A 27,709-nucleotide genomic window follows, 5' to 3' on the forward strand; every position below is an offset into this window, starting at 1 on the left:
CCATGGACGGAGGAGCCTGGTGGGCTGCAGTTCATGGGGTCGCTAGAGTCGGACACGACTGAGCGACTTCACTTTCACTTTTCACTTTCATGCATTGGAGAAGGAAATGGCAACCCACTCCAGTATTCTTGCCTGGAGAATCCCAGGGATGGGAAGCCTGGTGGGCTGCCGTCTATGGGGTCGCACAGAGTCGGACACGACTGAAGCGACGCAGCAGCAGCAGTCATAGTCTCTGAACTGTTGACTTGTATGAAGTACCAGGAGAAGTTTGTAATAATATGATTAATTTAAGCTGTGTAGACCACCCAAAACTGGATTCAGATTTAAAAATCAACTTTGAGGTTCACACAGTCCAAATTTACTGAGAAAAGCAATTGGATAAATACGATCATTATCACAGAATCCGCTCCAGCAGTGTGGTTAAGATCTTTTTATACAGGGATCAGAAGATGTTATCCTGTCATTCTCAATGCTTATAAACTCTGACTTCACCCCCACCTCCCACCAACCCCGTTTTGGGATTAGAATCTCCCCTGAGACACCATAAAACTTCTAGTGTGGGTATAAATCAAAGGGAGGTTGTCAAATGTACAGATTCGTGACCACCTTTCCCTGGATTCTGACTCAGTGATCTGGGTGTGGGCCTAGGAATCTGCATTTTCATAGGCACTGGACTTGAATGTGTTGGGCGCACTTTGTTATACCCCGCTGTTGTAATTTCTGGGACCACTTGTTTGCAATATAGTGGTATCATGATAAGCATTTTCAAGTGTAAGGTACTGTTACAAGTGAGGTTTCTGATCAGTAGCCCTATCAGTATATGCCTCCTTTATTTTCAATTTCTGTGTTTTTAGATTGTTCATAAATTATAATTAGACTGACTCTGACCAGGATGAAGATGATTTCAGCTCTCATCTTCCTTTCTGCTCTTAAAACAAACAAACAAACCAGTAAGCCAGAACAGTAAGGGCTTCCCTGGTGGCTCAGATGGTAAAGAATCTGCCTGCAATGTGGGAGACCTGGGCTCGATCCCTGGGTTGGGAAGATCCCCTGGAGAAGGGCATGGCAACCCACTTCAGTATTCTGGCCTGGAGAATCACCATGGACAGAGGACCAGTCCACAGGGTCGCAAAGAGTCAGATACAACTGAACGACTAAGCGCACACAAGCCAGAACTATGATAAAATGTATGGGAGTAAAGTAATATTTTCATGTGAGATAAGCCTTTTTTGCCCCAGATGAACTGTTTATCCCCTTAAGAGTTTTTATGCTGATTTCATTCACTTGAATAGTGCAGTCACTATCAAATATACTGTTGGAATGTTTGTTTCTGTTAACCATACAGTGAAGTTTAAATAAAACTTTGCTTTTCTCTTTACAATTTACTCTGCTTAGAATTATTTTGGTGGAAAACTCTCTGCTCAAGGGAAAATGCCTTGGATTGAATATAATCATGAAAAAGTTTCCGGGACAGAATTCATAATTGACTTTCTGGAAGAGAAACTTGGAGTGAATTTAAACAAAAACCTTGGTCCTCATGAAAGAGCCATCTCCAGGGCAGTGACTAAGATGGTGGAGGAGCATTTCTACTGGTGAGTCCCCCCAGGGGCCTGGGTGGGTGTCTAGGGCACGTCCCCATCATGTGAAGCAAGCCAATGGTTTCACGTTTCAGGCCCGCCCCCGCCCCCCCCCACCTGCTGAACCTTTTCCAAAGTGTTCTACATTCTGACCGACTTAGGGGTCAAAACTATGACTGTTAAGTCTCTAGGTATCTAGAGCAGAATTGACGTTTTCTGTTGAGGCCCAGCTAGTACATATGTTAGGCTATTTGAACTGCATTTGTCTGTGGCAACTACTTAATTCTGCGGTTTTAGCGCAAAAGCAGCCATAGATGATACACACATGAATAAGCATCACTGTGTTTAAATAAAACAACAAAAGCACTGACATTTGAATTTCATTTAATATAAAATACTGTTCTTTTGATTTTTTTCCCCCTCAACCATTTACAAATATGAAAACTTCTTAGCCCATGAGGGAGATAGACTGGGCTTTTTACAAATACAAACTCCTGAATTAATGTTGCATCAGATACTCAAAGGAGGGAACAGAAGACTAAGGCAGATAGAAGTCTCAGGTGAAATAAATTATGCAAGCTTTGGCAGAGTATTGTCAGTTTTCCCTGTATGACAAGAGCTTCTCCCTGATCCAGAAGTAAAGCTTACTACTGTTTTCTGAGTACCTTTGCCTTGATTGGCTGACTCCTAGCTTGTACTTTGTCCTGATTGGCTGACTCCTAGCTTCCATATTCCCTGAGTTTGAAGCATTGCAGACACTGTGTGGGTTAGGTGCCCCTGTTTTGCAGGTGGTATGCTGCTGTGACATTGCATGAGTTAGGCAGACTTGGTTCTTCTTGCTTTACAATCTCATTGAAATGTGGGTTTTGTTGTTTTTTTTTTCCGTTTATCTTCTAGAGTTTTAGCCTTTCTATACATTCCAATAGGTAAGAAATATTTTCTCCCTGATTTCTGCGCTTCATCTTGTTCTAAAGATTTAATAAAGAATTGCTGAGTCCACTTTTTTGGGGCATTAATTGTTACTACTAGGTCATTGCTCACTGAGTAGCTTTCACCTCTTCCACGGAGACTTACAGTCAATGTGGGGTTGCCTAGAAACTTCCTTGGCTTCACATTCCTATTTCATACATTCAGCTCTTGCTAAATGGAAAACTTGCCTCTTGAATTTTGTGACCTTCTGCTTTTTTTCTTTTTCCGCTTTCAGTTCTTGCCCACTTTATTCCAGGACTGACCTGAAGCATCACTTTCTTCTCTTTCTCACTGCAGAGATGAAGGTGGTGGGAGGAAGGAGAGAGTCAGGCAGAGTGGAGGCAGGGCTGCAGATCAGCGTGGGAATGATCACAGGCTCAGTGTGGTCTGTTCCTTATAATACTTATGGAGAACTGCTTGCCCTTCCCTCTCAAAGAGTGCAGGGGTTACAGGGTGGACCAAAATGCATGAGTGCAGGTCATACGCTTAGCCTCACACAAAAGCCCTTGGGGGACAGAGTCGTCTCACTTGCTCGCCTGGGGTTGCAGGTCCTGCTCCGCAGTGATCAGGAAAATGAAGAACCAGCATAGGGCCACCCAGGCTCTCTGTGCCTTCTCTTGCTAAGCCGCCACCCCCCACCCCCAAGTGCTACTTCATTTGATGGATGGGCCATTAATATGGAGAGCTAGCACTTTTCAGCTGCCTGAAAAGCTGAAAGCCTTACAGTTAAGTTGGTACTTTTGCGACACTCTTTGATTTCTGTGTGTGCTGTGTGTGCGTGCATAAAATTTATATTCGGCTTAGAAATCCAGCAAGATTTCAAGGATCACCTGTCACTGCTTCTTGCTCTGGGTGTTAGTGACGTGTTATGTATATTAACTTCCTGAGAGAAGTTCATCTTCTGTTCTTCCCTTCTCTTATTTTCCTAGTGATGTGATGAGGGGGCAGGGTGTGGTGGGGAGGGCTGGGAGGGAGCCTTGGGAGGTGGTACTCCAGTGGGTGAGAATCTTAATTTTACAGATCACAAACCCCCAAGTGCTTGGGAAGTTGCAAAGGTCATATGTAGATTCTTCTCTTTTTAATTAAAAAATAGTAATTTTAAATTAGTACTTTAAAATTTTTTTTTATTCTTTTGGCTGTGCTGGGTCTTCGTTGCTGTGGGTTTTTTTCTAGTTGCTGGCGGGGCTACTCTCTAGTTGCAGTGTGTGGGCTTCTCGTTGTGGTGGTCTCTTGTCGCGGCACATGGGCTCTAGGTTGCCAGGGCTTCCGTAGTTGCAGCATGAGGGCTCAGTAGCTGCAGTTCCCAGGCTCCAGAGCACAGGCTCAATAGTTGTGGCACATGGGCTTAATTGCTCTGTGGCATGTGGGATCTTCCTGGATCAAGAATCAAACCTGTGTCTCCTGCACTGGCAGGTGGACTCTTTACCACTGAGCCACCAGGAAGGCTCTTAATTAGTATTTTTAAATTAAAATACAAATAGCTTACTTTTTGGGGTTAGCTACTGTTTTGCATTTGTGTCTCCTCAAGCGTTTATTTGAGAAATGAATAGTGAAGGTGAGAGGTCAAGTCTTGATTGAGATACAAATATCCAGTGACCTTTCAAAAAAAAAAAAAATCCTAGTTCCTCCAGTTTCTTTTAGTCTTCAATAGCAGAAGGAAAAACAAACTTTCTCTGTTTCTTTAACTTTCCAAACCTTTAGCTAACTTCTTGCTTTGGGGAGATCCTGAACAGTCTTTCTTGAGAGCTCTAAATCCCAACACTCACCCCCTTTACCCGGCGCAATCCATGGTAAGAAAGTGCATGCCTGTGGAAACCGGGGGCCAGCATAGGGAACTGACCACAGTATGTAGGAAAATATTACAAGTATGAGCTTTCCATGAGAGCTTGTTGAATTTTGATCATCGATGAGCTCTAACGTTGTGTTTATACTTACAGAAGTGTAAGAGGGAGAATTAATTATTGGACTCAATTGATTCAGTTATCTGGAGTTTTCAGATATGTCTGTCTTGGTCTGAAACTTTAAAAATACTCTACTTCAGATATGGTTTTCTGAAAAACAAAGGCTCCTGATATTATATAATGAAAACATTATCTAACATCATATAATTCTGAAGCTCTGAATCAGGTCTGTACAAAAAGCACACTCAGCTATAAAGTGGTTTTTTCTTGCACTTGAAATCCATACAATTATATCCCACTTGCGTTATAAATACTATTATTGAAGATGAAGGACTCAGGTTTTTTATCCCCTTTATTTCACTGGATGCTAAAGTTAAATACAGGGAAGCCAGAATAAAGCAAAGTCTGAGAGACTTGGGGTCAGATTACTGGAATGAAATTGTTTTGATAACAGATGCTATAGTGGCTTCTAGGTGACATACTGTCCCCTTGTGGACACTACTGAGTATTGTGTGTGTGTGTGTGTGAGCAGCTCAGTTGTGTCCGACTCTTTGTGACCCCATTGACTGTAGCCCGCCAGGCTCCACTGTTCATGGAATTCTCCAGGCAAGAGTACTGGAGTGGGTTGCCATTTCCTTCTCCAGGGAATCTTCCCAACCCAGGCAATGAACCTGGGTCTCCCATATTGCGGGCAGATTCTTTACTTTCTGAGTCACCAGGAGTGTCTTAAGCTCTTCTAATCTCAATTGTCAAACTCCCTATAGTCATAACAATTTCACCCATAAAAATATAGATGTTAGAAAAGAGGATTCAAATCACTTCTAGGTTGGCTATAATTAAAATATTTTTGATGTGGACTATTTTTTAAAGTCTTTATTGAATTTTTTGCAATATTGTTTCTGTTTTATGTTTTGTTTTTTCCCCCCCTTGAGGCATATGGCATCTTTGTTCCCTGACCAGTGATCACACCTGCACCCCCTGAATTGGAAGGTCAAGTCTGAACCACTAGACTGCCACGGAAGTCCCATTTTTTAAAATTTTGAGCTTGGCTTTTGGTGAGTGGGAGAGATGGGATGCTTTAATAAAAGGACTTACCTGAGATTTTTCTCTAAAAGCCAGGAGACTCTCTCTCCTTGATTACAACTCGATTGAAATGGTCCCCTCTCCTTTCTTTTTTGTATCCCTCCCCCCAGTTTTAGATGTAGTGAGGGCCCCATTCAGAGAGGCATTTCTAATACTGTGAAAGGTGGTGAGATTGCAGAAGCATATCATATGCTCCTGCACCCTAGGGCATCTAGACTACAAGTGAAAGGTGGCAAGAAGGTAGTAGCATGACCAGGAAAAGGGCGTTCTCATGGTTGGAAAGGCCACATGCTAAGATTCATTCAGCAAACAGTAGGTTTGCACTTTCTTCCATATGTGCTAATAGTCATTTCGGCCACAGCCCAGGCTTCATGGGAGGTTATAATGAGAGATATCCTTATTAAAGCATCAGAGATCTTCTTTCCTTCCTAGCTTCTTTAAAAATGTCTCAGCTGGGTTTACTCTTCAGTTCTAAGATCATCGATAGTGGTGGAAAAAAACAAGCCTCTTTGACGTCATTTTGTAGGAAAGACCAGATATATCCAGTTGTGATATATAAAACAAAATGAGTATCAACTTCCTGACAGAGGCTCTCAGAATGAGAAATTATTTTAATTGCTCAGCCTGGCCCAGTTTCCAAATTGGCCCTCCCTATCCTCTCTAGTTTATAATTCACAATTCCCTGAGTAGTGGCCTCTTCCCAGCAGAGAGTGAAGAGACAGATCTCAGAAGGAGAAAGGGGGCAGCCCTTTCTTCCTCAGTCTCTGCAGGCCTCTCTCATTGCATTTTCCTGCGTAAATATTGTCAGCCTTTAGAAACACTACTTTGCAGCAGCTGGCTCAGAACTTTCCATTCAGTCAACAGTTCATCCTTTCAGCAGAGTTCCAGGATGAATGACCACTAGGGGCTGGATGTCAGGGAAGACAAGGTGCCTGTCCTCAGCTGGCTCACAGGGGAGGGCGCCATCCAGCCTGCATAGCCAGGCAGCGCTGGGGGAGAGTCTGAAGAGCACCTGCTGGAGCGATGTGACGCAGGCACGCAGGCTTCCGGAGGAGATGATGTCAAACAGGATCTAGGGCCAGAGTAGTGGGGGAAGGGATCGGCTGAGAGGGTAAGATGAGGATGTCAGGGGGAGGGGGCAGCAGTCTGCAAAAGTTTAGAGGCAAGAAGGAGGCAGTCGGGGAGGCATGTATAATTCTGTGGGGAAGCAGTGCCATTTTGGGGTCAGGCTGTGGCGGGGGGTGGGGATGGGGTTGGGATGGGGGAGGCTGAGGTGCCAGGTGAAGCAGCTATGGGGAGCAAATGCATGACTCCGAGAAGCAGTGTGATACCATGGGATTTGTTTTTAGGAAGCTTTTTGTGGCTGACTAGGGGAAAATGGATTTCTAGAAGTCCTTAAGAGGCCGTTGGGAGACCTGTGAGGAGGCCACCGTCCTCAGGATTGGGCAGTGATGCAGCCTGAATGATAGTGTCAGTCGAATTGGTGACAAAGCCGCAGGGTGACTGGCTATCAGGAGGGAGGGGTGGGGAGCGGTGAAGAGGATCTCCCGGGATTCCTTCTGGTTTCCGTGCAGAGTGGCAGATTTGCGAGGAAGAAAGAGGATGAATCCAACTTTGGAAATGTTGGTTTGAGTGCCTGAGGCTCCCTCATTGTATCTGTGGATCTCAGGACAGGTCTCGTGGGCTGTGATATGGAGTTGGGAGTCCTCACTTTGAAATCATGAATGTGAAACATAGAAACACCCCACGAATGAGGTATAAGAAGGTAGAAGGGATAAAGATAAAAATCTTGGCAACATGTAAGAGGTGAGAGGAAAGTAAGAGACGTAAGCCAAGAGAGAATTCTAAGAAAGAGGCTGATAGTGTTGGATGCTGCAAAGAGTTCAAGGAAGATAAAGATGAAAAGAAAACGTATTTGAACTTTGCAATAAGACGGGATTGTTGACTTGGACGAGAGTGGTTTCGGTGGAGTGGTCGGTACGGAAGTCCCTTTCACGTGGAGATGTTCAGGAAACTTTCATGTGGGAAGGTGTGGACTTGTGGTTGTCAGGAAATGGCAGCATGTGTGAGGGATGTCTTTGATCTGTAGAAATTGACTTAGGGACCCTTGAAGCACGCATTTTCATTGACATTGCATTTTATACCCACTTCACAGGACTTGGCCATAGAAGAGCCTGCCTGGCCCTCATTTGCTTCTCTTCCCTGATACTGGTCTACAGTTTTGGGCACAGGGAGTGAAAGAGAGGAAGGAAAACGAGAGCAGGGTGGGGAAGAGAAGGAAAGAAAGCCAATGTCTGAGGTTATTTTCAGCTGCCACATTCTGAATCAACCCAGTGTTTCTCCTGTGCCCTGCATCTAACCTACTAATGCGGGTGGAGAGCCTTACACCATAGCCTGGGGCTGGGGATGGTGTGTGTTTCTCTTCCCTGCTCAGCTGTGTGGCCCAGACAACAGCTGCCTCCTCTGTCCCTATGGCTCTTCTAACTCATTAGTCTTCCCAGACTCTCTTCCCACTGCTGCACCCTCATCTTCTGCGCATGCCCTCATTTCCTGCTCTCAGAGGAGACCGAGTTCATGGGGCGGAAGCTTGGGACCTCCTTGCAGCCCCTTCTCCCTCTCACAGAGAGTGGTGTCCCTACTTCTCTCCATGCTGGCCCTTCCAGCCTGGCCCTCTAGTCTTCTCACTTGCCTTTGAACTAGGCTTCCCCCCAAACCACTCCTTATCCTAGAAACTTTCTTAGGCAACCTCAGCTCCTCTTGCATCTTTGAAACTGCCACCGCCATGCCCCTGCCTGTAGAACCTAAACCTTCGGGATCCTCCCTTGCAGGTTTTATGGAACTTTCAAATGCAACAGGTTAACTCATCTTTCATCACCTAAATCTGTCCACTTTGTGTATGCCGGGACTGGTTACCATCCACGCCAACCATCAGCCTGGGGGATTGCGTCCTCTATCATTTCTCTACTTCCGGTCCTTTCCTCACCTTGCCACACATCTGATTATGTGTCTCATCTGCCAATTTGGCTTTCAAAATAAGTCTTAGTCCCTTTTTAGCAGGCACATCTTGACCCAATTCTTGCCCATCCTTCTGGCTCCAGCCCTTCCAGGCTCCCTCAGGCATCCCAGGCCCCACCTGCCCATCCTGAAGTTCTTGCCGTTCATGGAGCAGCTGGGATGCTTCATGCACACGCCTCTGCCTCTGGTCTACCTAGTGAACTGCTGCTCATTCTTCTAGATCAGTTGTGCTTGTGATCAAACCCATGTGATGTGCCTACAAAGAATGAATTCTTTTTTATACCAATCTATCTGTTTAGAGCCACCCCAGTCCTCATTTTTACACTTTAGATGCTTCCTGGATGCTATTATTACCTGGTCATGCTTAACTTAGGGTAATTTTAGTTTTATTTTCAGATCACTGACTACTTCCAGAATAATCAAGGATGGAATTGGCCTTTGTACTGTGAATTTAAGTCTATTACTAGAATCAAAGTGCTGATTAGTGGAATATGAAAAGTGACACCCTAATTATTGCAGGTATAAAAAGAACAACTAGAAAAGCATTTTATTTGCACATTTATAAAAAAATGCGAGAATAAATGAAATCTTTTATATCAGAAGTTTTATTGACTCTCTACATACTAAGTAGTTACCATTTTAGTGTACTTTTTCCTCTTTTCAGTCAAAATTTCTTGCCTCCTCAATACTTTATTTTGAGAGGTGCACAAATCTTTCTAATGAGATTTGTAAGCATCTTTTAAAAAGCTGATAAAAAAGAGTTATAGTTGTAGAGTATGTTGACATTGGTTGTGAGACTTTTTAGTGAAAATCAGGAAGACTTTAAAAATTAGAAAAATCTGTTTTTTCCCCCTTATTTTCATACTTTAAAGAATAGAGCTGTATAAAATGATCAAAATATCAGGATCTTATTTTCTGCTTTTGTTTCTTTTTCTTGAGATAGAAAGTAGCTACAATTAGCTATCACCCCTTGTGTTCTCTCTGTAAAAAGTATTTTCACTCCTCTGATGTTTTCCAAGTGACCATTGCTGCTGTATCAACCAGCAGTGGGAGATGACTCCAGTACAGCTTTTATTGCTCACTGTGAGGAAGAGCTAAAATATCTCTTTTACTTTTTAACGCCCACAGCTATGTTTTTCTTAGCCTCCAGTAGGAAAACCTTTTAATTTCTATCTACCAACACTAGGAACCATAAAAACAGTCTGGCGATCACCCCAGGTTCAGAGAACAAAATCAGCAAAGGCCTGAGTATTGCAGCCAGCACACCACACAGGCAGCTGTTAACCACTTAGCTGTGTACACAGATCACATAGGAGCCTCTGGACTTTCTGCCACAACCATCACCTAGTTGGGAAGAGTGATCCAACCAAGTTCCTTTGGTATTTCTATACTCTCTAGGGTCCTGGAGAACAAACTGAAGCAGAGAGCTGCCTTTCTGGAGAATGAATCATTTGTATACTATTTATAATTTATATAATTCATAGTAAACATGGACAGCTATAACTATTCTGTGAAAGTGAATGTGTTAGTCGCTCAGTTGTGTCTGATTTTTTGTAACCCCATGGACTGTAGCCCACAGAGGAGGCTCCTCCTCTGTCCATGGAATTCTCCAGGCAAGAATACTGAAATGGGTAGCCATTCCCTTCTCCAGGGGATCTTCCCAACCCAGAATCAAACCCGGGTCTCCTGCATTGCAGGCAGATTCTTTACCATCTGAGCCACCAGAGATTCTGTCAAAAAGGCAAAAAGATTTCTTTTTGGAAAAAAATCCTTTTATATCAGGAAATATAAAATGTATACATAAAGTGTACAAAACAAAAAATGTGCAGCTTAATCAACATGGAGCATAAAAAAAAATGAAATAATGCCATTTGCAGGAACATGGATGGACCTAGAGATTATCATACTAAGTAAAGTAAGCCAGACAAAGACAAGTATCATATGATATTGTTTATATATGAAATCTAAAATAATGACACAAATGAATTTATTTACAAAGCAGAAATGGACTCACAAACATAGAAAACAAACTCATGATTACCATAGGCGGGGAGGGGGACAAATTAGAAGTTTGGGATAAAAATATATATACTACTATATGTAAAATAGGTAATCAACAAGGACCTACTGTATAGCACAGGGAATTATATTCAATATCTTATAATTACCTATAATGGAAGAGAATGTAAAAGAGAATATAAATATGTGTGTATATATACGTGTGTGTCTGAATCACTTTGCTGTATACCTGAAACTAGCACAATATTGTAAATCAATTATATTTCAATAAAAATTAAAACACAGAACAGGCTTGTATAACCATCGCTTTGATCAAAAAAGAATGAAACCAGCACCCCAGTCATTGCCATCTCCTTCCCATTGCCACCCCCTGCAACCCACCCACATAGGTACTCACTGTCCTTTTAAAACCCTTTTAAAGTGGGTTTCTACTTGTTTTCTGTGGGGCTGCCTGAGAGAGAGCAGAAGCACAGCCTTGGGGGGTTGGGGGTCTCCGGGCAGGTTCAGAGGAGGCTTGTTGGATAGTAGCATGGCAAGCTATCTGACCCTAAGTCCAGGCATGGACTTGAGTCTATTGTAGTATCTGCCATGCAGACTGCTCTTTGTAAAAGCTGCCGTGATTCAGTCCTCTAGCATGTGCTGAATTCCCAACCCCTCACTGGAAATTGACTCTGTGGACCTGCTATGTATCTAACACACAGTAGTAACTTCTTTCCACGCAATTCCAGGACCTTAGCTTATTGCCAGTGGGTGGACAATCTCAATGAGACCCGGAAGATGCTCTCTCTTAGTGGTGGCGGTCCCTTCAGTAACCTGCTGAGGTGGGTCGTGTGCCACATAACGAAAGGAATCGTGAAACGCGAGATGCATGGCCACGGCATTGGCCGCTTCTCCGAGGAGGAGATTTACATGCTGATGGAGAAGGACATGCGGTCTTTAGCAGGGCTTCTGGGTAACGTACCACACCTTCTATTCTGCATTTTTTATCCTTTTTGCATGATTAGTAAAGCACTGCTGGTTTCCTGCTTTAAAGCTTTATTTTGGTTGATTTCTTTGCTTCTACATGTAGGTTGCAGTCCCACCTTTTAACCAAGTCCCCAAATTTTCAGGAACATGTGTCTCTCTTCTGAATCACTAGAGGGTGAGTGTTTCTAGTGTGGTGAAGCTCCCGGTGAAGAGAACATAGAACGTGGCCTAGCATTACTAACTGGCTGTAAGTGATGGTATTTCTGAATGTGTTGTGAGCCAAGGAGGAATTTGAGCAAGGAAGCGCCTCTATTTATAAATGGGTCAGGGTGAAAGGCTATTTATAGACATGTCTGCTCAGAAGATTCGACTGGGTACTGTTGACCTCCAGCTAAATGCCAACCCAGCCCAAGTGAATGAGAAAATTTGACATTTTCTCACGTCTTTCATTTCTCTTTGTAATCTGAGTCCTCTTCTTATTAGCATGTTTGAGCTCTTCTGATTTTGTATTTATTGCACCCAGTGGGTTTAACTGCGCTTGGGAAGCCTCTCAAAGAGAAGCACCGAGGGGCCTCTCTCCATGGGTGCGTGATGATGCTCAGTCGAGTGACCCACCTTTGCTCACCTGGTCGGCTGGTGGCTGGGCTGATGTGGCATTGTCCTGAGTGAGGCTTGAGCCTTAGCTCTGACAGTTCACAAATGGATCATTTGAATTCGGCTTCGATGTGTGAAATAATGGCCTCTCCTGGAAACAGTTCGTGTATACGGAACCAAGGTCATAGGTCCTAGTCCTTCAGAGCTGCCGATTTTGTCCAGCGACTGTGGTTTTCCTTGGGCCTCCCTTGGTACCCTCATCTCTGTTCTGGAGCACATTAAGTACCTCCTCCAGGAAGTGGAGTTTCGGATTTGTTTTGTTCAAACCTACCTCGTACCCAGGAACTGGGGGGCGTTCTGTCACCTATGCAGAGTGACACACTCTGACTAGCTCCTTCCTGCTCCTTGCTGCAGATGCTTACTGGACCTGGAGTCCTCCCTGGAACCTGCAGAAGGAGATCCCAGCAGCACACCCAGCTCTTGTTCAGCTTTGTTGTGGGGCAACAGCAAGGGTGGGTGGGCCTTGATGTGCTGGGTTCCTGCTCTAAACAGACACTCCGAAGCCCCGCCTGGCTTGGAGGTTGATGCTGTCTGGACCTGCTGGTGCTTTGTCTCCGTGGGCCCAGGGGGGCCTGCCTGATGTAGGTATGAGTGGAATTTGCCTCCAGTTTGTCTCGTTCCTTTGGAAACTTAGTACTGGACTCTGGGCCACACAGAAGCCAGTGGAGAGAGGACCATTTCTTCTCAGCAGTGGCTTCATCTGCTCCTGGCTTCTTCCCCAGTTTTCACTGTAGGGAGCCCCAGAAAGCCAGGAGTTGAGCTTCCAAAGTGAAGATAGTTCATCTCTAATGGTTTAACAGCGCTGGTTCCTTAACCAGAATGGGGTGATCATCTCCCTTCTAGAGCATTTTTGGTTGGGGAACTTGGAATCAGGGTGGTAGTCATAGGATAACACCAGTATCTCTTCCATGTTTGATTTCTCCCCACTGCTGGTGAGATGGGAGGCAGTTGCATCACTGATTGCTAGCCTGGGTCCCTGGCAAGTATCACAATGGCATTCTGAGTCCAGATGAGTTTCTAGGATGAGAAACTGAGTGGGTTATTTGAAAAGCTAAAGTTTGCTAGAGTTCTATTCTGAATGGGGGTCCAGGGAGCAGTCTGGTTTTGAATTCTATCATAAGAGAAGCACATTTTCTGTGTCTAGGGAAGAAAGGCTCTCTGGCTGAGCATCATAATTTTCTTACTAAATGAGGCAGAAAGCATCTACTTTTCCCTTCACCCAGGATATAGCTTACTTATAATATCCAGCTGTTTTATGATGTTGCTCTTGGAGGCTGAGGGCAGCATGGACTATGGAGTCTCATCATTGAAATCAGTTTCCTGGGCTTTGTGAGTTGAAGTCATACTCGTCCTTAGGAGGCTGACTTCCAACAAGGAGATGTATTAAAACTCCAAGCTTAAGCGTACAAGTACTTGAGGAGAAAAGGTCTTTTTCTTTTTTAGGAGCTGCTATTGAAAGAGCCCTGCTGGCTCAGTAGTAAAGAATGTTCCTGCCAATGCAGAAGATGCGAGTTTGATCCCTGATTCAGAAAAATCCCCTGGAGAAGGAAATGGCTAGCCACTCCAGTCATTTTTGCCTGGGAAATCCCATGGACAGAGGAGCCTGGCTGACTACAGTCCATGGTATTGTGAAAGAGTCAGACAGGACTTAGCAACTAAACAATAACAACAACAATGGAAAGAGCCAAATAATAAAGTAGAATTTGTAAATGAAAGTGAGAAAAACAAGCTGGTTTCCAGCCAACTGTATTAGGCTAAAGTGAAAGTGAAATGCACGTTTCCCTCCTGGTCCGAGGCTTTATTGATTCATGAAAATGGCTCGGGGCATCTTTATTTTTCAGAGTCCTTGTTGCCATTGGGTTGGCACATGTCAAAAAGTCAGATCTATTGGTTATTTGAATAAACATCAGTGTGTAATCTTGGCTATTTAATAAAGAGTAATGGGATGTAATTCTTTGGAAGGAATGATGCTAAAGCTGAAACTCCAGTACTTTGGCCACCTCATGCGAAGAGTTGACTCATTGGAAAAGACTCTGATGCTGGGAGGGATTAGGGGCAGGAGGAGAAGGGGACGACAGAGGATGAGATGGCTGGATGGCATCACTGACTCAATGGACATGAGTCTGAGTGAACTCCGGGAGTTGGTGATGGACAGGGAGGCCTGGCGTGCTGCGATTCATGAGGTCGCAAAGAGTCGGACAGGACTGAGCGACTGAACTGAACTGAATGGGATGTAAAGTAGTTCTTTCAAAGGAAGCAAAATGAGTCACTTGCCATGTGTATGCTTCATGTCACTCTTATCAGCATGTAGAGTTACAATGTGGTATAGTTTTTCAGAACGACTGTATTTTGCTGTTGAACTAAAAAATAAAATCATTTAAAATTTGTTTATTTTTCAATTTGTAAATAACTTTGTTTTTCAAATATATAGATATTCAACTGATCACTTAGCTCTTAGATAAATAATATGTGAAAGTGAAAGTTGCTCAGTCACGTCCAACTCTTTGCAACCCCATGGAATGTAGTCTGTGGAATTCTTCAGGCCAGAATACTGGAATGGGTAGCCTTTCCCTTCTCCAGGGGATCTTCCCAACCCAGGGATCAAACCCAGGTCTCCTGCATTGCAGGTGGATTCTTTACCAGCTGAGCCACAAGGGAAGCCCAAGAATACTGGAGGAGGTAGCCTATCCCTTCTCTGGCAGATCTTCCCAACCCAGGAATCGAACTGGGGTCTCCTGCATTGCAAGTGAATTCTTAACCAACTGAGCTATCAGGGAAGCCCATAAATAATATATAGAAGATTAATAATATATAGGCTTTGTGACTAGTAATAGAAAAATCTCTAACTCTTTTTGAACCTGAAATACTTTTGGGGTCCCATCTGTCCAGACTGAAAAGGCTTGCTATGGAGCAGAAGTGGTGATGCAGTATATTAATTTTGTATCTTGCAACTTCACCGAATTTATTGATGAACTCTAGTAGTTTTCTGGTGGCATCTCTAGGATTTTCCACATATAGTATCATGTCATCTGCAAACAGTGACAGTTTTACTTCTTCCCTTCCAGTTTGGATTCCTTTTATTTCTTTTTCTTCTTTGATTGCTGTGGCTAGGACTTCCAATACTCTGTTGAGTAAAAATGGTAAGAGTGGTCATCCTTGCCTTTTTCCTGATCTTAGGGGAAATGCTTTCAGCTTTTCACTGTTGTGTATGATGTTAGCAATGCGTTTGTCACATATGGACTTTATTATAAGAGAACTGGTCTTAGAGTGTTGGGACTGCAGAGCAGGAAGCTGGGCTGGGTAAGAAATAGATTGGGGTGAGGATCTTGTAGCTGCAGTACAAGAACTTCCCTCATTGGGGAATGTGCCTTAGGTTGTTGCCAGACTGCAGTTTTATAGTCCTTGTTTTGTGGTTCTGAAGCGCCTGATTGCAATATGAAGCTTTTGGAAAGCAGCTTTTGTCAGGTGGACCGGAACTAAGGAAAGGTGAAGTGGTAGCTCCTCGTGTGTGGGCGTTGGGGGTGGATGAAGCTGGACCGAGTTTCTTCTCATATCTCTGACTGCCCCTCAAGTTCAGGCTGGGCAAACAGTCTGCAGGATGGGGGTGTAGGTAGTAATTCATACAGTTATGAAGGGGTCTTCAGGGAGCCGTGCATTTATCTGATCATAATGAAGCAGCACAGATGACTGAACTCTAGTGTTTCTTTGCTTTTGATTGCACCTTTATAGACCCTGCATAGTGACACAGCACTTATGGGAAAAGCAAATGAATAATTGGCAAATAGAGTTGGTTTGGGAGACATAATCATATAGGGGATAGAATAATAAGAATACAATTTCAGTTATGAGGCTCAGTTGGGCACTGTTGGTGGGCAATAGATACCTGCTGGATGAATGAAGGAGAAGAATGAATGAATGTCTGGAGATGTTTAGCAGCCAGCCAATGAGGCGCTCCAGGATCTGTGCATCTGAGGGTACTTTCTGAGCAAAATTTGAAATCTGTGAATGCTTTTAAGAGGCAGGATCAGAAATAAGCCTGGGCTCTATAGGTGGAAACTGAAAAATCCTATGAAAGAATGTTCTTTTTAAAAATATATATATACATTTAGTTTATTTTAATTGGAGCCACGGCTGGAGACCTTACATGGGAGACTGTACTTGGAATGATTGGAATGCAGACAGAAGGGTAATGCCTTTGACTCAGGACTGTATGAGTCTGACTGTAGGAGCGTAGCTGCCTTCAGCTCTTTGTAAGGGACTGTGAATGAGTTGGGGATATTTATTGATTTATTTTCGACTGCGCTGGGTCTTCCTTGCTGTGCACGGGCTTTCTCTAGTTGTGGCAAGTGGGAGCTACTCTTCATCGCAATGCACGGGCATCTCACAGCAGTGGCTTCTCTTGTGGGGCACAGGCTCTAGAGTACAGCTTTTCCATAATGGTGGTGCAGAAGCTCAGTTGCTCCTCAGTGTGTGGAATCTTCCTTTACTGGCAGGCGGATTCTTTACTGCTGAGCCCCCAGGGAAACCAGATCCTCCTGATTTCTGCATCTGCAGTTCAGCCAAGCCTGGATCCTGTAGTACTATGTTTAGGACATGGGATTACCTGAGTCTGTGGATGTGGAACCTGTGCATATGGAGGGATGACTGAGGGACTTACTTGAGCATCTGCGATTTTGGTATATGTGGGAATCCTTTAACTGATATCCTAAGGGACGACTGTAATTACTAGATAATTAAGCCTTTCAGGGTTTTTCCTAAAAAAAAAAAAATTACGAGAATTTTTATCTATAAAGAGGATTATAATGCTGAAACATTGATTATGATTATTAATAGTATGGATTTTTTTTGTCCAGAGTGCTTGGTTTTTGTTTGATACGGTAACAGGAAGCTTAAGTTACTAGGCACTCACCACTCTCTTTTTCTTCATCCTTATCTGCCCCCTTATATTGTCAGCTTTCCCTTCTCTTAGGGCAGCTGAAGGTTTAACCTTAGGTGGCTACTTATGGATCGTTTGTAAGTAATTTGCATTTTTCTCCAGAAAGAATGATGCATTTCATCCTTTCTCTTTGATCACAGGCATACCCAATGAAATTGTTACTACTGCAAAGGGTGCTCTAAAGAGCTGAGCAGAGAGCTGTAATGTCAGGAGACTGAGGATTGTGGTTTGCAAGAGAGCTCAGAACATTTAAAGGTTTTTTTTTCAAGGATGCAAACTTAAGTGACAGCGAGGATAAAATCAACACTCAACTCATAATTTGCTTCTACATAAAAAGTTGAATTGAAATCTAAATTAAGTGAGAAGGTCAAAAGAGAGCATTTCAAGATTTTTAAACAACTAAAGACTAACAGGAAAACGACCTGAACATTATTTTTGTATCAATTATGCACTGGCTGCTATGCTAGGCTCTTGGGAAACAAAGATGAATAATAATGGTATAAGAGTGTCCACTTTCAGGAAGCTTATAGTATATTGGAGCTCATGTTTCTAGGCTGACAATATCCTAGGATGTGAAGAATTTCCCCATGTGATCTTAGAATTCTGACTGTACTCTTTCAGAAATGAGGAGGCTAGGAAAAATGTCAGAAGATGGAGATAGGAAATCATCCTTGTTTCCAAAAGAGGGAGAGAGAAAGTAGATTCTCATAATGAAATAAAACACTAGAATGAATTATTGAATAGATGGCTGGTTTTCTTGAAGGACTATTATTGGTTCATTGCGAATGTCATATCAAAAAGTGATTGCAGTCGTCCCTCTGTGTCCATGGGAATTGGTTCTGGGACCTGCTGTTAATACCAAAATCCGAGGATGCTCAAGCCCCGTTGTTGGGTCTTTGTATCTGTGGGTTTCACATCAGCAAATTCAACCAGCCTCGGATCATATATGTGAACAGTGTATTTACTGAAAAAAAATCTGCATACAAGTGGACCTGCAACAGTTAAAATTCATGTTGTTCAGGATCAGCTGTTTATTTTTCTTGACTTGCTGGGCCTACTGATTGGATAGACAATCTCTTGATTTCTTCAAGAAATTGGAGACCATCTCTCATGATATGCTTGTGGAAGATGGCTCATTTTCAAAGGCCGCTTCATGGATGCCTATGGTACCACCAAGGTTTCTTGAGTGGTTTGTTGTGGGGGAGAGGGATCCCTTGATGGCTAGACTCTTTCTACCCTTTCTTCACTTAGATCAGCTCCTCTGTTACCTCTCTGTGTATTGGGAATCTGTTTCATTTTGTTTGATAGAGAACTTCCCCTACCAAAGAAAAAAGTTGGAAACCCCCTGGATTAATTGGTGGTGGATGTGCGCTTGGTTGAGTATCTGTGTCCTCACAGTACCCATTAAGGGACTGATATCCCCTGAATCTCCAGGGACGCTACTCTTGTCTTTTCTCAAAGATCTATTGACAACTTCAAAGAGAACTTTTTTTAATGGTTTTTAAATGACTCCAAGTGGAACGATAGCTAAAAATTGGATGGAAAAATCAGGAATCAAAACTGTCAACCATAACAAGAAGAAACCCAGTAGGGATAAATGTCAAATTCTATACTTAGGACCTCAAATTGAATTGCACTAATACAGGGTGGGGAGAGATATATGAAAAAAGATATGAGGATTTTAGTTGACTTCAATCTCAATATGTCACCAGCATGATGGACTTCCAAAGAAGCTAATAAAAATGTAGCCTGTTTAAACAAAGCATAATGTCTTGGATTAAGTTGTTTCCTCAAGGAAGCCTTTCTGGAACTTTCTCCCAGACTGTGTCAGGAGAGCCTGTTCCCTGCTCCCAGGCCCCTGGTGCTTTCTCCCCCAGAGCACTTCCGGTACTATCTCTGAATGGTAGGCTTGACTGTCTACTCAGCTGGACTGGGTGCCAGGCCTGGTGGATAAGTTTCTGTCTCTAGAGCCCGAACAAGCCCCTGGTGCATATGAGGCTTTTAGCAAGTGTTTGTTGAACAAAGGATGCAATACTCAGTTCTGAGGTCCATCTTTTAAAAAGAACGTGGCCGAACCTGGGTGCATCCAGAGAGGGGTGATTAGGAAGGTGGTTAGTCTCAAGATAATTTCCTGTGAGGAAGAAAGTGGGCATAGATAGTCTGGAGAATTGCAGATATAAGGGTCATAAACTAGTTTTTTTCCCGTTATTTAAGAGGGTGCCTTAGGTGTTACTGCAGGTGATGGGCATGTTTGGGCAGAGGAAAGGAGGGCAGAGGGGTGTGTATGAGGTGAAATGACAACAGATGGCAGCTCAGGGTGTGACAGCACTGTAGAACAGACCCATCTACAGTTAGAAGGGCTTGTGACAGAGAGGCCTGGTGGGCTACAGTCCATAGGGTTGCAAAGAGTCGGACACGACTGAAGCGACCTAGCACGCGTGCATGCACACATTTGTCATGTGGTCGGAGCCACTGTTTTTTATGTGCTCCAAGAGAGTGAGGACCACCATCCAGATAGCCGGGGAGTCTTTTCACAGGCAATATGAAGCTTAACTAGAAACTGTAGTGGGGATCCTTTCAGTTCTGATGGTTTGATAATTTTGTATTCATTCTCTAGAGAAAAGAGCAGAGGCGGGTTTCCACGTTATAAGACGAGGCAGAGTTATTCACTCATGTTCTCGTTCATCTCTTGGATTGAGATTTATGTTTGGGCTGCCACTCATGACTTCCAAAAGCAGAGTGCTTTAAATGATCTGCATTTACTCTGTGCCCCTTGTTTTTAAATCTACTTTTTGAACAAGGTTGATTTCCGATAAACCTCTCTTCTAACCTTCTACTTCTTTTGAAGTGATTTTTACTCCACGGCTTTTGGACAGTAGCACAATTGTTTTTTGTTTTTTAAGAGAGCTTGGGAATAGGCTGTTTTAATAGCTGCTCATCCTACCCTGTTTAATTGCATCATGTAAGCTGCACTGCCTTCTCATGAGGCGTTCAGGCTGAGGCTGGGAGCCTAGCTGGCACGCAGCAGCCACACGCCATGCCTCCCAGTGAAAGTGGCAGGGCAGACTCTTCACAACTGGCAGCAGAAAAAGATGAGAAACATTAGGTTATATCTATGTACATATTAGCATATTTAGCATATGTTGAGTAACTGAACAGAGGGCAGAGGAGGAGAACAAAGACAGGAGTAATTATGCCTGTCAATCTAGCTTGAAAGAGAAAACCCACAGATAAAGAAGAATATAACAGACACTATAAGGTATGTTCTGGAACCTCAAAGCAGTGTTTCCTAATGTAGATTCTAAGCCCTTTGCAAATTACAGGGGCCTGTCTAGGACAGTGATTCTCAGCCTTCATTGCTTATTAGGATCAGGGCTGGGAAAGGTATTTTTAAAATCCAGGAGGTGATTCAAATATGTTTGTCATTTACTATAGGGCAGAGAGAAGGGCGGCTGTGTGTTCTGGGAAGGGGCCACATGAGGGAACTGTGTCTTGGTTAGGGTGACCCTGGTTGGGTCTGTCTGCATGGGCCTTGGCCTACTCCTTCCTTCTCTCCATGTCACAGACCTACTATGCAGACTTCAAGGGTTTTTTGTGTGTGTGTGAATAAATTTTAGACAGTATTTTTAACAGCATCCTGAAGATGTTGTAGTCTTACAGCACCCGTGGGAGTTAGTTATTTCAGATGAGAAAGCCCAACGGGAGTCAGAGAGGCTAGGGAGCCAGTCTCAGGCTGTGCAGCTAGCTAATGAAAATGCATTTCTTTTGCTTCAGGACAACTTCTGTGTCTGTACATTGGTGGCTTGTTTTTAAAGTCACCTGCAAGAATAGTAATAATTTGACTTGGAAACCATAAATTTTATTTTTACCTGGATTGATGGGGTTCCTGTGAGAACTTAAGCTTTGTACAGATTCATACCGGAATCTGATGTGACTGAAGTGAAGTGATCCATGTACTCTGAAAGATCTTTACATATTGTTGAGTAACTGAATTGCTGCAGCTTCTAATGGAGAGGGCCATTAGCTCCAATCCTCAGAGAGCAGCAGCTCTTCTCTTCAGGCATCACATCCATTCCAGGCTTCCAGAAGGAGGGAGCAATGGAGGCCTGGGGGGCCTGGCCACCTTCAATAGCCCGGGATTGATTGGTGGGGCCAGGCCCTGCTCTTGTTAAAATCTTTATACCCTTATGGGGACTACACAGCTGTGGCCTTGAGTTGTGGCTGATTTCTTTTCTAGTTTCATCGTTGCTATCTCAGTTGGTAAAAATGTGTTGATTATTAATGAAATAAAAAAGTTACTTAGCAGATTAAAATGAAATGCTAATCAGTGTTGAATTCTTAGAATCTTTATGGCTTATTTAGCGGCACAAATTGGTTGATGTCATTCTGACAGAAGCAGTCTGGTTTTTGCTTCATCCTGGGGATCTTCTAATTGTTTCTTCCCTGAGAAAAGTCACTTTATGTTTAAATGTAGTATGTGTGTGTATCCAACTTTCTGCGGCCCCGTGGACTGTAGCCTGCCAGGCTCCTCTGTCCATGGAATTTTCTGGGCGAGAATACTGAAGCGGGTTGCCATTTCCTATTCCAGGGTATCTTCCTGACCCAGGGATTGAACCTGTGTTTCTTGCATCTCCTGCATTGGCAGGCAGATTCTTTACCACTAGTGCCGCATGGCAGGCCCATGTATTTAAATGTTTCAGATTCCAATTCCTGAATGATTAAAAGAAAAGAAAAATATTCACAAGATAATGCCATGCAGACAGTAGATCTTTAAATCCCACTCCATACTGAATATTGTATAATAACCTATAAGCCTATAAGGGGAAAAAATATATATATATATATATTTAACACTTTGCTGTACACCTGCTGGGGTCCTGCCTTCTTTCCGATTTCACTTTTTTTTTTAATTTATATTTTTATTGAAGGATAATCACTTTACAGAATTTTGTTGTTTTCTGTCAAACCTCAACATGAAACAGCCATAGGTATACATATATTCCCTCCCTTTTGAACCTCCCTCCCATATCCTTCCCCATCCCACCACTCTAGATTGATACAGAGCCCCTGTTTCCTGAGCCACACAGCAAATTCCCCTTGGCTATCTATTTTGCATACAGTAATATAAGTTTCCATGTTACTCTTTCCATACATCTCACCCTCTCCTCCCCTCTCCCCATGTCCATAAGTCTATTCTCCAATTTCATTTCTTAAACTTTGCCCACTCTGTGAAAACAACAGTTGTCTTCTCTCTACTTCGCAAACACACCATGCTTACCCTGACCTTGTGATACTTCTCTTAGCTGTTTTCCCTGACTAGAATTCCCTTCTCCGGATTTGTGCACCACTAGATCCTTCTTGACATTCATGTCTCTGGGTAACTATCACCTCCACAGAGAGGCCTTCCTTGACCACCAGTCTAACATAACTGTCAGTCACCCTCTATCACATCACCTTACTTTAATTCTCTGCATTGCACATATCACTGGCTGATGCTTTCTTATTTATTGATTGATTTGTTTATCATCTCTCCATGGGATGTAGACTCCATGAGAGCAGTGACCTTGTCTGTTCTGTTAGTCACACAATCCCAAGTACCCAGAGCTGTGTCTTGCATATAATCAAAATAATATTAAAAGCTGACATTTATGGCACATTTCCAGTGTGCTTAGGCAAATAGTAATACAATACATAGTACTTACCCTCATATGGTAATATGTATGTACTTTTATAATAATATACATGTGTATTTGAAAGAAAGTAAAAGTCTCTCAGTTGTGTACAACTCTTTGTGACTCCATGGACTGACTATACAGTCCATGGAATTCTCCAGTCCAGAATACTGGAGTGGGTAGTCTTTCCCTTCTTCAGGGGATCTTCCCAACCCAGGAATGAACTAGAATCTCTCTCATTGAAGGCGGATTCTTTACCAACTGAGCCACAAGGGAAACCCCACATGTGTATATACATTAATTATATAATATACAACATAATAAAACATAATATATTATACATATGATGTATGCATGATATGTAAAACACACAGAGAAGTAGAATAGTATTTAATAGTCCAAATAATAGCTTTATAACCATCACCTCTATTTAATAATGTTTTGTCATACTTACCTCAACTATTTTTTCTTAATGTGGAAATGTTTTAAAGTTACAGATATCATGACATTTAACCTGTAAACACTTTTAAATGCTGTGCTGATATTTTTCTTCTGTGGTTGTCAGCCTCCAAGATGCCCCAGTGATCCTTGCCTCCCAGGATTCATCCTCTCGGGTAATCCCCTTCCCTTGAGCACAGGCTGAACTTACTGCTTTGCTTCTGACAAACAGAATATGGCAGAAGCAATGGGATGTCCCTTCTAAGATTAGGTTTTAAAAAAAATGGTAGCTTCTGTCTTGCACATCTTGTCTCTCCTGCCCTTGATCTTTCACTTGCTCTGATGGAAGTCTACACCATCGTGAGCAGCGTGGTGGAGAGGCCCACGTGGCGGGAACTCATAGCCAGGATCCAGCAGTGCTATATAGTCCTGTTAACAACCTTATGAGTGAGTTGGGAAGCGTCTTCCCCCAGTCAAGCCTTGAGATAACTGCAGGCTGGCTGACATCTTTTTTTTTTTCCCCAATATTTGGGATTTTTTGTTTTAATTTATTTTTTTTATTGAAGTACATTTGATTTACAGTATTGTGTTAATTTCTTCTGTATAACATTGTGACTCAGTTATATATATATACACATTCCTTTTTATATTCTTTTCCATTATAATGTATCCCAGGATATTGAATATAGTTGCCTGTGCTATACAGTAGGATCTTGTTGCTTATGCATTCTATTTGTAATAGTTTCCATCTACTAACCTAAAATCGCAGTCCACCCCTTCCCCACCTCTCCTCCCCCTTGACAACCACAAGTCTCTTTGCTGTATCTGTGAGTCTGTTTCTGTTTCGTGTGTGTGTGTGTTAGTTGCTCAGTCGTGTCCGACTCTTTGTGACCCTGTTGACTGTAGCTTGCCAGTCTTCTCTGTCTATGGAATTCTCTAGGCAAGAATACTGGAGTGGGTTGCCATTCCTTTCTCCAGGGGATCTTCCTGACCCAGGATCAAACCTAGGTATCCCACATTAGAGGCAGATTTTTTTTTTTTTTTTTTACTGTCTGAGCCACCAGGGAAGCCCCTATAGATGAATTCATTTGTGACATATTTTAGATTCCACATGTAAGTGATATTGTATGGTCTTTGTCTTTCTCTTTCTGACTTGCTTCACCTAGTGTGATAATTCTAGTTGCATCCCTGGCTGACATCTTCATTGCAGCCTGTGAAAGACCCTGAGCCAGAGGCACCCAGTGAAAGCTGCCTGGATTCTTGACTCACAGAAACTGTGAGGTAATAAATATTTGGCCTTTTAAGCTGCTAAATTTTTGAGGAAATTTGTTATGTAGCCATCAATAAAAAACGCACCTACATAGCCCCAATCTCATTAATCCTAGGATGAGCCTAATCCTACTAGGATGAGCCTCTTTGAGCATTGCTGAACCGTGAAGGGTACAGCTGGGTTGGCAAGAGGAAAGGGTGCTTATCCTGCTGTGATGGGCAATAGGCATCAAATCTCTGTTGCCTTAAGTTATGTGGATAAAAGATTTTACATCTTTTGGAAGTGGAATCTTATCTTTCAGTGTCTTCCGAGACACTTATTACCACTCATTCTGGTTTTAGCAGTGTTCTCGTCTTGGCTGTAAATAAACCCGGATTTCTTCCGAGATTATAGAGCTTGACTCACAGGAGGTTTCTGTCTCTGGATTCAGTGATCTTTGAGAAAGTGGTGTGCTTTGGGGAGACAGTTCTGTGGGACATTCTTAACCATCTAATGGTCAGGATACATGGACAAGGGGTTTAGTAGGGGAGTAATAGGTCTCCCACAGGGTAGGAGCTAAAGACTGAGTCCTATGCTTGAAAAGACACAGCACACAGAATTCTGATGTGATACCCAGCATACTCATGGGTATATCATCTGAGAAGGAATCAGATTCCTTTTTTTTTTTTTTTGCCATTCCCAGATCAGGAATCGAACCCAGACCCCAGCAGTGAAAACACTGAGTCCTAATATTGGACTGCCAGGGAATTCCTCAGAAAGATGAGGTCGATAGCAGTTTGATTTCATCCCAAGGGACCTGTGCCTATTGTGTGAATCAGGTCTACCACTCTGGCCGGATGCTAAACAGTTCTGGTGGTTAAAGATTTTCACCAATTTTTGGTGATTGCTCAGATGTTTGAGTGGAGAAGGAAATGGCAATGCATTCCAGTATTCTTACCTGGGAAATCCCTTGGATAGAGGAGCCTGGCTGGCTATAGTCCATGGAGTTGCAAGAGTTGGACACGGGTTAGCAACTAAACAAATGTTTGAGAATGGTTGAAGATCCTGGATTCCAGCTAAGGTGAAACCTGGGGTCCATAACATGAAGAAAAATCCTCCAGGAATGTGGAGTCTGCTTGCAGGACCCTGATGGCCAAACACAAAACCTGCCATTAGAATCTGCTTCTGTTCAACTTTCTTAGAAGAAGGATAAGTTCCTTACAACAGGATTTGATTTTAAACTTCAACATGACATTGAATTCAGTCTGATGTGTTATTTTATTAACTAAATCATATTTGAGGGCAACCAGATAGTCTTTATTGAATAAAGAGTACAGCTGCCTCCTCTGTTGCCCAAATACAGAACTGCCAGGACAGAAATGAAATTAAGGAGAAAGCCTCTTGGGAAGTGATTTGACTTGGGGTGCTCTATATTCTTTACCCTTAGAAGGTGTAGCTGGGAAAGTGAAACTGGGGAGATACATAGAGCTTTTGTACTCCTCAAATCTCACTATTTCAGTTAAATGTCTAATCAGACCCAAAACCAGCCATATTGCAGCAACTTCAAGAAGAGAGATAAATAAGAAGGCCGATCATCAGTGAGTCAGTAACGCTGCGTCATTGTTAGAGATGTCAGCTATGGTTCTTGAAAACTTCCAGAAGCTGCTGTTTAGTGATATTAAATTATAATAATAAGTGAAGCTAATCAGGTATTTGCCTCCTCCTGGGAAATGTTTTCCTGCTCTAGATCTCCCATATATGAATTTTTTCTACGACTGCTGCAATTCCTTTGTCCCACTTCCTTAAAATTACAAGGTATGTGCATGAATGCTTTGAGTGTGGAGTTCAGAAGGTGTTCAGACACATTAATAGGAGGACTGAAGTTCAGAAGAGCAAGTGCAATCCTGTCCTTATAGTGGAGAATGTATGTGCATCCTTGTTTGATCCACAGAAAATTTTAAGAGCAGGGACATCAACAAAGAGAAAATCGGGAGGAAGAGGTGAGATGGCAATTAGGGAAGGGGTCAAGATAATGCATGTACACTGAAAAAAATTCTCTTGTATGTTCCTCTAGGGAATTTTGTAGAAGATTATAGGAGTATCTAGTTGCCTTCCAGAATGCAATCTGAGGAGCGATTAAATTCAGGGGCTTCTTCTGGTGCCTGCCCCCCACCCCCACCCCCAACCACCTTAATTTTTTCCCAGAGTGTAAGCCAATTGGTGCATTGCCATCTATGGGGTCACACAGAGTCGGACACGACTGAAGTGACTTAGCAGCAGCAGCAGCAGTAAATGTCAGAATGTTGTAAAAGTTAATGATTTTAATTCTGATATTTACCCATAAGGACTGTTAATCATCTCTTATATAAGATAGCACCCCCTGCAGTTGAAAGAATCACACATTCAGTGATTTTAGAGTATGCTGGGAATATGAACAAGAGCTTTTTAAGAAGTGGCCTGTCCTATTGTTTCTGACAAAGAGAAGTCTGATAAGAGTGTAAGAGAGACTAGAACGCAGATTTCCTGCTGCTTTGCCCTCTGGGAGAGTCTCATGCAGAAAAAGAACTTCAAGTGTGTGTTCTTTGAAGGTTGGAACATTACTGGGATCTGTGCCATCCTTGGGGAAGGTACTCAAAATTTTCTTTCTCAATAGTCCTTAGTCTCAGTTAATTGAGAGAGGGACAGTTAGAAAAGGAATGATATCGACATTGACTTCACTGGAATTATCTGCTTATAAATGGTGTTGGTGCTCAAGTATAGGGAACACTAAGTAGGTGAAACATATTAATTATCATTTATTCTTAGACTAATAGAAAAATGAGTGCTTGAAAGTCTTTTGACTATTAATTTTTAATTTCTCTCTAGAACAATATTTTCCTGCATAGCCAGTCTTTTTTGCCACTTACAGCACTTGGAAATTTAGCTAAATGGCAGAAATGGAGCTGATAGTGGCCAGTAAAAGCTGGGAACAGAATTAGTAAGGGAGTAAGTAGATGTAATTCTGTGTTCATTTCTGTAGCTGCTTCCCAAACACTCTACTCACTATCCTACAGTGATACATGTGAAAACAAGTCATCAGTTTTTACCTAGAAGCATGTTAATGGAGATTTAATTTTCCTAGGAGTGCTATGCAGAGTTGTTGTTTAACGTCTAAGTCATGTTTGACTCTTTGCAACTCCATGGACTGTAGCCTGCCAGAATCTTCTGTTCTTGGTATTTCCTAGATAAGA

The 27,709-nt window shown here is 42.7% G+C and overlaps 1 protein-coding gene across 4 annotated transcripts in view; it reads left to right on the forward strand.

The window, feature by feature from the left end:
• Positions 1-27,709, forward strand: part of FAXC (failed axon connections homolog, metaxin like GST domain containing) — a 77,960-nt gene that overhangs the window by 15,627 nt on the left and 34,624 nt on the right. For all 4 annotated transcript variants that reach the window (XM_024996972.2, XM_024996971.2, XM_024996969.2 and 1 more), the window contains 2 exons: positions 1,396-1,592; positions 11,293-11,516. In XM_024996972.2, the coding sequence (XP_024852740.1) occupies positions 1,396-1,592; positions 11,293-11,516 (421 nt within the window). The remainder of the gene's footprint in view (positions 1-1,395; positions 1,593-11,292; positions 11,517-27,709) is intronic.

Source organism: Bos taurus, chromosome 9, assembly GCF_002263795.3.
Source record: "Bos taurus isolate L1 Dominette 01449 registration number 42190680 breed Hereford chromosome 9, ARS-UCD2.0, whole genome shotgun sequence".
Classification (NCBI taxonomy): domain Eukaryota; kingdom Metazoa; phylum Chordata; class Mammalia; order Artiodactyla; family Bovidae; genus Bos; species Bos taurus.